The 14,360-nt window shown below is 37.0% G+C and overlaps 1 protein-coding gene across 2 annotated transcripts in view; it reads right to left on the bottom strand.

The window, feature by feature from the left end:
* map2k6 (mitogen-activated protein kinase kinase 6) overlaps nucleotides 1-14,360 on the bottom strand; it is a 37,014-nt gene that overhangs the window by 3,863 nt on the left and 18,791 nt on the right. Inside the window, exons 1-8 of one of the 2 annotated variants that reach the window (XM_067369006.1) lie at nucleotides 13,860-14,136; nucleotides 9,913-9,979; nucleotides 9,677-9,725; nucleotides 8,524-8,637; nucleotides 6,995-7,114; nucleotides 6,620-6,736; nucleotides 1,264-1,315; nucleotides 1,050-1,177 (exon numbers count right to left, since the gene is read on the bottom strand). In XM_067369006.1, coding sequence (XP_067225107.1) covers nucleotides 1,050-1,177; nucleotides 1,264-1,315; nucleotides 6,620-6,736; nucleotides 6,995-7,114; nucleotides 8,524-8,637; nucleotides 9,677-9,725; nucleotides 9,913-9,979; nucleotides 13,860-13,911 — 699 coding nt within the window. In that variant the 5' untranslated portion in view covers nucleotides 13,912-14,136. Of the gene's footprint in view, nucleotides 1-1,049; nucleotides 1,178-1,263; nucleotides 1,316-6,619; nucleotides 6,737-6,994; nucleotides 7,115-8,523; nucleotides 8,638-9,676; nucleotides 9,726-9,912; nucleotides 9,980-13,859; nucleotides 14,137-14,360 lie in introns of those variants that run through there. The other variant, XM_067369005.1, reaches the window with a different exon arrangement.

Raw genomic sequence — 14,360 nt, forward strand, 5'->3', positions numbered from 1 at the left:
GAAAAAGAGTTATAAAATATACTTATCAATTTTGCTTGCACTATATTCTCCTCTTTATGACACGTCTCTCTTTTTTTTTTTAGATACACAACATCACATCTTTAATGAACAGAGACTGCGAGCTTAAGTCTGAAGTGTGTGAAGAACTCTCTAGATCTGCAGTCTCTCTCATGCTCTGAGTACAGTCTCAATGTGCGCTTTTTTTTTTCCTTTTTTTGAATGGCTGAGTTATTGAACTGCTCATCTTTAACTCATTACTGTATGGAAGCTTGTTTCCGCCATACAGTAATGGGTAATTGTGAAGTGATCTCACAATTTTTTTTTTGCGATCACAATTGTGAGAAACTCACAATTAAAAAAAGTAATTGCAACTTTTTCCTCAATTCTGAATTTTCTTACAATTCTGAGTTTATACTTCACAATTCTAAGAAAAACTGCCAGAATTGGCAGATAAACTCACAATTAATAAAAGATAATTGCAGCTTTTTATCTCACAATTCTGACATATAATTGCAATTACAAGTTTGTATGTCACAAGTTGGACTTTATAACTTACAATTCTGACTTTTTTCTCAGAATTGTGAGGTATAAACTTGCAAATGCAAACTACAAATTCAGAATTCTGAGACAAAAAGTCAGTTACCTTTTTTTATTTTTTATTTTGAGGTGAAAGTAGACTGTTTCAATATTTATGGCAAACAGTCAAATCGCTTTACATATCAATAAAAAAAAACAAAAAAACATTTTCCATACATATTCATATTTAAAAAGACTTCAATTGAGCATTTAACTTTCTTAAAATTATTTAACAAATATTTATAAATATATAATGAATATACTAACAAATGTACATTTAAATATATATTTTCTATTTATTTTTTCACACAGACAAAATAATAATAAAAAATATATATATATTTTAACCTTGAATATCAGATTCAAATTTTTTGTATACTGTTGTTAATTGACTACAAAGATCAGCATTAAAAAAAAAAAAAAAAAGTTACAACATAAAATAAAATATGTATCTCTTCTTTTGTTTTGCTTACCGCCATGTATGGCTTGCAGCCGGCATCCATTGTCTTCGCCACTGAATCCACAAGGTACCCACTGATGCCAAAATCACACATTTTCACCTGACCCTGCATGTTTATCAGGACGTTAGAGGGTTTCACATCTGCAGAAAGACAGAAAACAGGAAAATCAGTTGCTGGCATCATTAAAAAGCAAATATATGATATTGTACTTTTAGTCCCAGCTCACCTCTGTGTATCACTGACAGGTTGCTGTGGAGATGCTCCAATGCTTTTACGATCTGCAATGGGAATATGAAACAACAGGCTCATTACACAACTGCAGAGGCTCAGGAATTACATGGTGTTAAAATGAACTTAAATGTAAAAAGTGGGCATACAAAAAAAAAACAAAAAAAAAAAAACATTAACCATTACATCAACATAAAAGACATCACATGGCATGCTTTCACCCAATATACTGTATTTTCCAGAAAATTAGCCGCACCAGGGCAAAACTGCGTTGTTGAGAAAAAAAAAAACACAGACAAGTCGCATCGGTGTCGCATTTTATTATTATATTAATAAATGTAAAAGAGCTAGGGATGTCCCGATCACGTTTTTTTGCCCTCGAGTCCGAGTCATTTGATTTTGAGTATCTGCCGATACAGAGTCCCGATCCGATACTTAATAGCCTACATAAAAAAGAATAAAGAAGAGCGAAAAAACAGATCCAGGAACAGTGCTTTTCAGGTTTTTCAGGTATCTTAACAGTTTTCAAATAGTAATCAAATATAAAATATCACTGCATATTATCTTTACTGTATAAAATAAATAAAGATTAATCATTATTGAAGTTACAAAAAGTATTCAGTCAAGAGCAGTGAGTGATTTCTTTGTTATTTGTTGTTTGATTTAACATTAAATACAGGCAGCAGGAATAGTTGTTTTCCCTTTAAGACATGCACGATCCAGTACATACTGTTCCACATGCGCTGTCTTTCTCGACTAATATACGTTCAATTAAGACATAACCGACTATGGTTGCTAGGATACTCACTAGGACGGGCATGTTGACATAATTTTTGTATGAATGTGGCCGCCGAAGCGCAAGACTTGAAAGAGAACTCAGTATTTGCGCGCTGACTGGAATAAGCGTGTGCGCGCTTCGGATGAGCGCACAGAAATCTTCTCACAGCGCGTGCGAGTTCTCTTTCGCGTCTTGTTCTTTAAGGTTTAAATCAGCAAGGCTTAAACGAGTTAGTTTAAATACAGACAGCAACGTGTGCTGTTCAGGTCTCACCTGCGCTCGCGCGCTATCAACACCCGGGTGATGACGGCGTAAATGACTGGACATTAGCAGGGATGGACTGGGACCAAAAATCGGCCCTGGCTTTTTGGCCCAGACCGGCCCACCACCACATAAGATCACAAATACCACCCGTCCTTCCGCTTATATATATAAAATTTATTCTACTTATTTATTTATTTTTAGTTGTTTACAACCAAGTCACCAAAATACGATGAATACACATTGAGCATAACCCAACACACAACAGTAAATCTATTAGCCTTATTACAGTTTACTTATTCTTATCACAATGTTAATTGTTGTTGGTGTGGGTTACTTATATCCAACAAGCTATGGTAAACAAGCTAGGTAACATTAATCTCTAAAATAGCGGAGTAATCGGAAATAGCGGAAAAAATTAAGTCAAATTCATCAGTTATCATCTTTTTTGTTGTTGTTGTTGTTGTTATGACTAATTACTCAGCACCATCAGAGTTAAAGAGAAAATAATCACTTCACCCGATGTTTTTGAATAAAATAGCCTTGACAGCCGACTTACTGGAACTCATCTGTCTGTAGAACTGTTCTCTCCCGCCGGCGCCGCCGGACTTCTACAGAATCTAAGCACCATAGACAGTAAAAGAAATGGACACAGCGACCCCGTTGGAACTCAATTGAGTCAAGTGAAGCCCATTTTTAGCGATTTTTAGCACTTCCTTTTCTGACGCGCAGACTCACACTAAGCTTGATGACGTCAGCAGCCTGTCTGACAGATGTAAATCTTCTAGTAGCTGTGCGTGAAAACTGCCATCGTTAATCTTGCAGAGACGGCGAGCTTGAGCGGGGAGTTCTTTGGCGTGAGTGAGCCGGAGTAAGTATTCTGATTAATTATTTTGTATAGTATTTTAAAATGTAACGCCAGTACGCCATATTAAGATAATCTCCCCGATTGCCTGCGAGCTTCTCCTCCTGTCTGTACGGTAATTTCGCTACTGTGCGACAGAGAGTCGAGTGTTTATGACGCAATCGTTAGCTTATTTTTACAAAAACTGTTTCTACGGGGCCATAATGTAACATAGAAGGTAATGGAGCCCTTTATACATTGTCGTGTATCTTTGGAAATAAATAATGGACAAATGGAGTCTTTAAACGCCTCAGATGTAAAGTTATTCACTGTCAAAGTGACGCCAAAATGAATGGGAGTCAATGGGGATGCTAACGCAAGTGAAGTTCTGCTACAAGATGGCGGCACCCGGCCGACTTCAACTTCCGGTCAACTTCCTTGGGCACTGCTAAGCACAAGCGAGTGTGACGTGCGCGGTGGACCAAACCACTGTGAGGCAAGGGAGGGGTGACTCAAAATGTTTAATAAACTTAAAACGCCCGTTTGCGTTTGTATTGCTTTACTACTTACATAATTATTTTAGGTTTATATAATTTATGCACAATACTTAGCGTGGTTATTAATTATATTTTTTATATTGCGTGCAGGCAGAAATCTTATAGATGGTGCTGTTCAAAGATATGATTGAGCCAGTCCAGTGTCAATCAAGAAAACAACCAATGGGCCGCTAAGCTACATGTTTCATGAGCCGCGTCTGTCAGAAGGAAAAAAATAGCCTATGTGATATTTTTGACTAAAGTGTTTTGGGCCAGCAGCCCAGTGTCAAATGAAAAAGCATTGGGCCGCCGATCTAGGCCTACCACTTTCATGGGCCGAGAGAATTTTTTTTTTTTTTTTTTTTTTGGCGGTCGGCGACCGTCGGCCCCAAAAAGCACGTCGGCCCACCGGGAAAGTGCCCGGTATGCCAGATGGCCAGTCCGCCCGTGGACATTAGAGCAGACGGCACTCGCAGTTAACAGTTTACAAAGAGTGACTGTTTTGTCCACGCTTTCTGATTATCGTTGTTGTAACGTTTTGTGCATCTATCGACTGAAACATACATTATCTGAACTCTGTCTGTATTCCACGTTGCTATTTTAAACACACCATATTAACCAATAGATGCGTCGTCATTCAAAATGGACCGCAGTTCAAGTGCGGTCGGTCAGTGAAGAACCGTATGGTTCGATTTTTCACCGAGAACCGTTGCACCCCTAATACATATATATCCGAGTCCTGATCGGGAGGTAATGTCCGATTCCGATCGAGTCTGAAACCACATGATCGGGCCCGATTTCCGATCACGTGATCGGATCTGGACATCCCTAAAAAGAGCAGTGCATAATTTATGGTGATGTTCATATCAACAATATTTATTATAAATGCTAAGCCTATACGAATTTACGAAACAAAAGTGAAAGTGTGCGTGGAGACCAGGTCTGTCGATTTAATGTGTTAATTTAATTATTCAGTTTTAAAAAAATAAAATAAATAATAATAATAATACAATTATTTAACACATTTAATGCACCCGCCCCAGACCTACATAGGTCATCTTACATTTCATACAGTTGAAGGTGACGAACATGATGCAGGGCAACAGCTCACTATGTGATGGAGCCTATAAAATGCAGTTATGTGCACCTAAATTTCAATATATCAGGGCAAAAATGCCCACTATGAATTCTCTCATATTTATATATGAGAATTCAATATCACACGAGTAACGAGCAAAATATCACATGAGTGCTGTTTTTATCCCAAATAGTATGAGTGCAATTGTGATATCGATTTTATACAACAGTTCAATAAATAACACAATATAGTCTGTTTTTGTTCAGTTTTGCAAATAAAAATATTAAACAGTGGCGTTTCATTTCTAAATGAATCAGCATTTTGAACGAATCAATCGGGTGAACCAATGATTCAATGACCCATTCATATTGGGTGCTTCTCAATATCCTCCGTCCTCCATCCTCTGACCCGAAAAACGATCGAGCTCAGCCATCTTGAAGGACATCTCAATTCTCTAATTGCACCGCGAGGAGTGAGGAGGCTTCCTAAGGAGTCATAAGCGAGGATACACAGGTGCATTCTTTGCGGAAGTCTTTCTCATCGAGTAACCTGACGCACGCATAAATTCTCCTCCCCCTTCTTATCTGTCTCAATAATTTAAATGTATGCTTTACTTTTACAGATTAAATAAACTTTATATCTCATATATTTCAACTAGGCATCTTGCTTTATTCATATTTATTATATTTTTTTAAATAACCAAACTTTAACAGCATGTGGGTAGATCCCTAGAGTGTAGCTGACGACGCTTTGAAGTGATGCTAAAGGGAGCGAGGATTTATCATTTCACTTGATTAAATTCCTCCATCCTCTCGTCTTTTCCTTGCGTCATTCCCTCGCATCCTGGAGGGGTGGAGCTAAGACGCGAGGAAAGGAAGCAAGGAAAGGAAACGAGGATGGACAAATAAGAATTGAGAAGCACCCAAAGAGAGATGTTTACTGCATTCCTGAATGAATCAGCCGCTTAAACAAGTGAATGAATGAATGAATGAATGAATCATTTAGACATTTACCACCACCTACTGGCAGTTATTAGTTTCTTATTTAGAGTATAATTTCATCCAAAAAAATAAAAATAATAATAATAATAATAATAATACAATTTTGGGGATAATTTGCCCAGAAATTAAAATTATGTTTATTTACTTTTACTCATCCTCGTGTCATTTCGAACCTGTCTGACTTTCTTTCTTTTGCAGAACATAAGAGGATATTTTGAAGAATGTTGGTAACCAAACTGTACCAATTCAAAAGCTTTGTTTTTGATTGCAAAAAAATATATCATGGCTTTTGTAGCCTAAAAGTGTAATTTATGTGTAATAAATTATTTATTGAATCGAAGAAAAAAAAAAAAAAATCTTTCTAAAACTACTTTTTGTAATGTCTATCTGATCTCATTTAACACAATAATGACTTTATCATTTGGAGGTCATTTCTCAGCACATCATAATTTTTCAGCACATCATTTAATTAATTAGATTAAAATTTTAAATCGATTGATGCCCTAGTGTAGACGCAACCGTACAGTTGAAGTGTGCGGCTCTGTAAAATTTCTTCTCTAGCTCAGGCCAACAGGCCTTGTGTCTACGATTAGCTCCTTTAGCCTTCATTTCATTAAAGATGAAGTATGCAGGTCCTGTGACACTAGTGGAACCTATGCTAGAATGGATTTGTGTGCATTTACGTGTACTCCATTTTGCATGCTTGACGATAATAGCATTATGGGTCACTTTGGAACATAAGCCGAAATACATTTCAGATGATTAAAAAAAAAAAAAGCCAGAAAATACAGTAGACAAATTCAAATCTGTAGACCAAAGAGCAATTGAGATATGCAGAAAATCAGGTGGTACTTACAGAGACGGTGATCTTGCCCAGGATGTCCTCTGGGATGGTCATGCCCTTCTCATGCACCTGCTTATAAAACTTATCCAGAGAGGTGTCCATCAGCTCCATGCAGATCCACACATCACCCTGACAACACAACAAGCAAATAAGGTTAGAGCTGAGGTTTGAGACATAACAAAAACCTTACATAAAAATGAGACAGCAGGAAATGACTAAACGCATTCCCATTGTAGGACTTCCTGTGGGAATTTTTTTGGGGGGGGGGGGTCAAGGTTTATACAACATTCTATACAATTACCACTTTGTCCTGTAGTATTAAAACAGCTACAAATGGTAAATGAGATGACTGCTCAGTGCATTTGGTATGTTCAAGGTTTATTGTACCTCTCTGAACAGGGCTCCATAGAAGGTAACAGTGTAAAAGCAGTCGACTGTTCTCATTGAGATATCCAGATCCATTAGCAGCCTTTTCTGCTCCTGCGTGTTTACTGTGGCTCGAATCCGCTGCAGGAAACAAGTGGGTAATGTTAACATTTCTTAAGTTAAAAAAGGTTTCTATTTCAAATTAATGCCGTTTTTTTTAAATTTCTATTTATCAAGAAAAAAAAACCTTTTAACATAAATAATAAAAAATATTTTTTAATCTTCAAAAAAGCATATTAGAGTAATTTCTGAAGGATCATGACATTGAAGACTAGAGTAATGGCTGCTGAAAACTATAAATATATTATATATTACTATAATAAATTAATTGAAATTGTAATAATATTTCACAATACTAATGTTTTTGCTATTTTTTATCAAATAAATGCTGCCTTGATGAGCATATTAGACCTCACACAAAAATCACTTTTCTAGCAGAAGTGCACTTAAGGAGTTTTTAATGGAAGTACAAAATATTAAGGAACACTTAAAAAAAAAAAAAAAAAACAATTTAACTTGGGCCCTGTTTACACCTGGTATTAAAAAGCGTTTTGGTCGATCGGATCACAAGTAGACGAGGGAGACATTCCCACTTCTGTCTTACGACCACTTCTTTCCTGGTTTCTTTGAGATGGTGGTCTATGGGAGGTAAATGTATGGGCTTTTACAGATCTTTCTATCTAATGGATGAAATAAGTTCAAGTAATCTACATATGAACATGGCAGGAGAAGACGGAAAAACAAACGGAGAGCATCAGCTTTCGTTTCTGCTCTGACAGCTGCAAGACCACGCCAAACGCAGTGAGTTTGTGTTAGAAAACAGGAATGGCGAGAGAACATTGTGCTTGGTACATTTATCATCTTCAAACCAATTCTGAGTCTTCAGCCGACAAAGTTTAAATCCCGTCTGTTTTGCGCACATCCCGTAATGTTTACGCATCAGGTCAGTAGGTGGAGTGTAGGTGGTCTTTTGAGGCGGTTCAAATGCATTCGACCTCATGAGCATTTCCACTACGAAAGCAATCCGATCGAATGTGTTTTTGACTACCTCTGGAAGTGGTCGAAATTGGAAAAACTCAAAACATTTTAGACCTTATTTACACCTGTATTTAGCGTTTTCCACTTGATCCGATTGACCAAAATGCATACCAGGTGAAACAGGGCCTTAATATAGTGTTTAACTTGTATTTTATATAAAATATTAAAAAATATATAAAACTAATAGTTATGATGGAATGGGTGAGGCATTCAAAGCTGGTTCCAAGGTAAAGTGTTGTAAAAGGCTAATAAATAAATGGGGCAAGATGCCAGGTTGCTTAGCACTAGAACCAGAAAATTACTTTAAGTATTAAATATTTTAATAACTTTAGGCAACGCTAGAAAAATGCTACACATAGAGCAGTTTAATCGTTTAAAAACTTAAACTGGACATTTACTGACAAAAATATTCCTCACATGGGTTTAGCTAGCATAGGCCGGTATGAACTCACCTTTACTGCCATTATTACGCCACTGGGGACGTGTCTCATCTTGTCCACCACTCCATACGCCCCTCGCCCCAACTCTCCGATCTGCTCCAAATCATCTGCCTTCACCACAAAGTTCTGCTCAGAACACAAACGTGTGTTAAAGGTATTAAAGAAACCGTATTTTTAGTGAATGCTGAAATTGATGCACACAGAATAGCAGATATAAGGAAACAAAGAAAAAAGAGGGACAAACAAGGAGACAGATAATAACACTAACAGACTGAAGCCTATATTCTAAACAGACAGTTTGAAATCAGAAAAATGGCACTAATGAGCATAAGCTGATTGTTTCCTATGAGGTATGAAGAATGGAAGCATGCTATTCCTGGAGATAACATTTTTCTATCCCCGTTTCGGCTCTCTATCACTAGCAATCACAACAAACGCCTTAAACCTGGAGGCAACAAACTTGGCTTCTCAGAAATTCTTCACAAAAGCTCATACGTGCCAATCCGACTTTATCAAAAAACTGATGTTACTTACTCTTCGGTTATAAGACAAAAAGCCTCAATCTTTGCCAATGGAAAATTCCACTTATTTGATGAGTTTAAAATAAATATTTTTACAGCCTGAGAGGCAGTAAAGTGCATTCCAGGCTGCCTACAATCAGATGTATTCAAAAGGGCTGTAATGTGCACTGGGCCATTCTTTACAACCCGCCGGTCTTTCACCAAGCCAAGCTTTCGTATCGAGCCCGGGACATGGAGTTACATCACCATAAAAGCAATGAAAAATATGACATTTGAAAAGATAAGTCTATCACCTTAGCACAGGAATGCAAATTACAAGTCGCAGTGCTTTGCATACAGGTGACCAAAGGACAGTTCCTCTCATAGTGCTTTATATTAAAGATGAGGAAGAAATTAATGGGTGAAGTGAAACCTTGCAGCATTACATATAATTTCCCATAGAGGTTAGTTTGTGCAATGCACATATTGAGTGTTTTTGCTTTTTCTGAAAAAATTTTACCAAAATGAAAAAGGAAAAACATCAGAAATAAAAGACAGTAGACAAACAGGGTTAATTAAATTAAAAAGAAATATATAAAAGATGAAGATACAGTTAAATACATATGATTATCTTTCTTAATTAAAGAAAGGATGATGAAACGCACCTTATCTCCAATAGTAACACAGGCTTTTGAGTCCAGGTCTCTCGGGGGTCTGTGCAACAAAGAAATCCCATTGAGTGTCCTTGTCTGACACGGTAAATGACTCACTAACTAAAGCCAGCCTTAATTAGAAAATCTATTCTACCAAAAACACTGCACAGTTAATGCATATAAATGTGACATCAAGTGTAATTCTCTTTAAATTTAATCAGTGCACTGAAATCTGCATAAAATCTTACGTAGGAGCAGGTGGGGTTTTCTCAAACACCTCTTTTGGAAGCTTGAGTGGTGGCTTCTTTTTACCTGCTGAGGGAAGAAAAAAAAAAAAAAATCATCATTATTATGCCCAAGTCAGTAAAGATCTTCTGAATTGCATTTGTCAGGAAAAAGAAGAGAGGAAAAAAAGCTTTATGTGAGAAAAAAAAAGAAAAAAAAAAACTCAAAAGGCCTGTCTAAACAAAAGAGGCATTCTGAAACTGTCCTGAGGGATATAGAGCCCTTTCCTTTATTTCTGCTCCCCATGGAATTCCGAGATTCCCTATCGGATGAGCACTTACGGTCAGACAGCGCAAGCGGCTCCAGATCCTGGCTGAGTAAATGCGAAAGAGCGAGAGAGTGCGAGGAGAGAGAGTGCAAGTGTGAAAGAGGGAGGTGAGATGGCAGGGTCAGGTGCATTCTCAGAGGAGCGGATCAGAGGCGCTACCGCCACGGGTGTAACCCATCGTGAGTGACACAAGAGTGGGGCAATCCACATACTTGATGGCACGTGAACTGTCCACACCCACCTGACTGACTTGATTCCAGTCTGCTAAATGCAAATAATAGGTATAACTTGCACTGAAGTTACTACAATACATATCAACAGTATAAGAATATCAGTCTAGTACTCTGCGCACACCGTGAAAGTTAAAAATGCACCATTTCAAAACAACTTCTGATTAGCAATTTGAAAACTTAAAGCTTCGTTTAATTTAATTTTCATTTTAATTGACCCTTCGCAAAAGACCCGTCCCCCTTAGTTACGGTTGCTTTGTCCGACAAACCGTGGCGCTGTCACGCCACACACAGTGAAAAATACATCATGGAGCGAAGGGGACACTGACAACACGTCGACAGACAAGACATAGCAGGTTACTTATTATATTAAACAAAGTCCCAGCTTTCAAACTGTGTAGTTTTTTAAGAAATTCAAACAATAAAAACCGTTTTGTGGCTCTTTAATGTGTCGTGACAGATTTCTCAGCTCAAGAGGCTCGTAAACAGATCATCTCTTCCTACTAGTCCATTTATAACATCAGATAAACATGAATGAACATGAGAAGGAATTGTTTTTCAAACACGGAAAGACGTCAATACACACCATTTTTCAAGTTTAAGTCCACCGAGGTTAATCTTCTAACTCCTGACTGCTTTGTCAGACAAAATGTCGGATTCGGCAATTTGACTGGCTAGATCGCCTGTCAATCAAACTCCCGGCGAAGGGTCAATTAAAGGTTCACTATGTAACTTTTGGTGCTCTAGTGGTTAATAAACAGAACTGCATGCGTCTTGCGAAAGAACATTGTATCCGGAGCTACTTTTCTCTGTTTATGTATATGACGAGTCACGCAGGTACTGTGCTATTTCGCAGCGGAATGAGCGGATGTTGTCCCGCTCCGTCTAAAATAGTCAGAATATAATTTATTATAGGCGGAGCTTAGTGATTCAGGATAAAACAAAAAAAAAAACGGAATATGGATTCATGATGTACTCGCTCATTATATAAATGTTGTAAATTATGAACAAAAAACAAAAAAATTACACATTAAAATTAGGGATGCATGATGGAAGTCAATAGTGCCCCAGAACTGTTCAATTTCCCACATTCTTCAAAATATCTTCCTTTGTGTTAAAGAAATTCATACAGGTTTGGAACAACCTAAGGGTGAGTAAATGATGACAGAATTTAAATTTGGGGTGAACTATCCCTTTAAAGCTGATAAATAATGGATTATTTCCTTCATCTGAGACACGGTCCGCCATTATGGTTTTGAATTGCTTGAAATGTGATTGAAATCACTTCAAAAAGGAAGATACAGTTAAGTGTAACGTGTAGTGCAAGTCTGCCATTATAAGCTACATAATATTATAATGAGAAAACGGTTTTTAATGGTGAGACTTTTGTTTTTGTAATCAGGCTCTCAAATATTATCTAGAGTTTGACTTCGATTTATTGGCCAAAATATTGTTATCGGCTTTCAAATATAAAGAATAAACGGTTCTTGGTATCGGCCAAAAGTTTCTTATCGGTGCATGCCTATTTAAAATGAATCAATAAATGAAGGATACATTCCATTGGTTTTATTCATAGACTGTAAAAAAAGATGGACAACGCAATGCCACTTCCTTCTATAGTAATGAACTGAAGCCAAAATGGGCCGACGAATGGGCGCTGACATGTTACAAAATACGTCAAAAAAAAAAAAGCTTGGAGCCTGGGCATGCGCAGAAGGAATCCGGAGGCGGAGTCGCGGTATCAAACTCGCGCCCAGACGACAGCGTCATCATTGATGTATTTTAAATAGACTATAAAAATTATACACAGTTTAAAATTCTACCTATAAAATAATAGGCTGTTCTGATTCTAGAGCAATAATATTTTTGAAACAGCAAAATCAGTAGATAAACTCAATATAATATGCCACTAGAAACAACTCTAAATCGTCAGAAACGGTCCTGCCATTTTAAATTAAGTTAAACTAACGTTACAGGAGATCAATTGCTGTAATTAGAGTAGGCTATCATTAGTTTTGTCCTGCTAATTATTATTTTATACCCATAAAAATAATAAGTAAATGCCAGATAACGATCACCTGCTTTTTTCCGACATGGTTAACATTAGGTGTGTTATCTTAACTAATAACATTTATTAATTAGCTTATAGCGCCACATTTAATGTTACAGAAAAAAGTTCAGTGATCCGTCAGATCCTGTAGGTCGGTTAGTACAGTTTACTGCTGAACAACTCATTTTGTTGGTGTTAAATAATAAAGAAATCGAAAATTAATAGTTAGTTATACATCTTCAATCTCCCCTCGAAGCTCCGACAGTCCTCAGACAAGCTGTCAATCAACTGCGAATCATGACGACACGCCCCGTTTTTATAGCATCAAATTGCTAGCTAAAATCTAAATGATCACAAAAACGAACAATTGAATATATATCAGCATGATAACAACTACCTTAAATGACCAGAACTATCTTTCAGAAAGTTTTATTTCAAGCAGAATTTATTTTTAAGTTTTAACTGAAGTCTCATTCGACTGCATTGAGAGGGCGGGGTTTATAACCTGTACTGCATCCAGCCACCAGTGGGCGATCAAAGAGCTTCACTTTTCAGGAAGTATGAGACACACCCGGTTTTATTTATGGAATATTTATATTTACAAAGCTAAATATTAATAAAGTTCAATAGCATATTAGTTTAATAGCATTCTGCTTTTGTATCAAACTTGGTATTGAGAAATTTGACACTAATACTGATACTGGTATTGACTGAAATTTTGGTTTTGTAACAATAGTACTACAGACATTGAAGTAAAGCAAAAATATATAATTACTGTGCCACTACTAATATTGCTAAAAATAGCATAGTATAATATACTATAATATACTATACTATACTATACTATACTATACTATAACATAATATAATATAACATAATATGTTTGAGTCAATGTTGCTGTGTAAGGCTGCTCAAACAAACAGTAATGTATTGATAGTTTTAGTCACAATGTGGCTTTGTCATGCTAAGTTTTAATCCAGAAATGTGCCATTTCTCTGCCACTATTTTACCACCACCAAAAAAATAAAATAAAAAAAATAAATCGAAATCATAGGTCATTACGCGAGAAAGGTGTGGCTTCAGAATAGTCCCGACCACACCATAAGCCCACAGACAGGAAACAAATGCAGAGACACTTCCCATATTGTCACAATTATACACAAAAATGAGCAGCTATTTGCCAATGCAGCGTGAGAAGGGGGTTGTGCATTGTCAACATTCACCCATAGTCCTCTTGTATGCCTGTTACACCATTGTTAACGACAGAAAAGTTGTTCTGAACCTCTCCCATCTGCTTTTACATGCACAACAATAGCAACAGAAAGCTGACACTCAAAAAAAAAAAAAAAAAAAAAACTCACCAAGGACTCCGATCCCTTTTAAAGTGAGGGTACAAAACCACAAAATGATCATGTACCTCCTGCAGAAAGTACATCACTGATCACGACTGCCAAAATAACTAACTGGAAATCACTCCCTAGCAACCAACTCAAGCAACGCTCCATGTTGAAAGCCCTAATCCTTAAAATCACACATGCTGACACATCACAGGCCGACACCCGATAGCTTTCTTCAGACTGATCACATCAGTGATGTAGGGAAAAGGCTGCTCCTAGTTACTGGACCTCCGTGTGACTTGGTAACTTTGTGAAAACTGTTGCATAAGCATTAAAAACAGCCACTTCAAGCACTTCAAATATAACAAGTGCCCTTCCATGTCACAATGCTCTCAGTAAAATGTTTCCAGTTCTGGTATCAACTACTGAAATTAAGGCCATAAAGCAACCGGAAGTCATTAGTTTTTATCAAGAGTTGGCAATTAATGAGGGAGGCAGCATAAGCAAACGTTGGCGACGTGACAA

Source organism: Chanodichthys erythropterus, chromosome 19 (assembly GCF_024489055.1).
Source record: "Chanodichthys erythropterus isolate Z2021 chromosome 19, ASM2448905v1, whole genome shotgun sequence".
NCBI classification, from domain to species: domain Eukaryota; kingdom Metazoa; phylum Chordata; class Actinopteri; order Cypriniformes; family Xenocyprididae; genus Chanodichthys; species Chanodichthys erythropterus.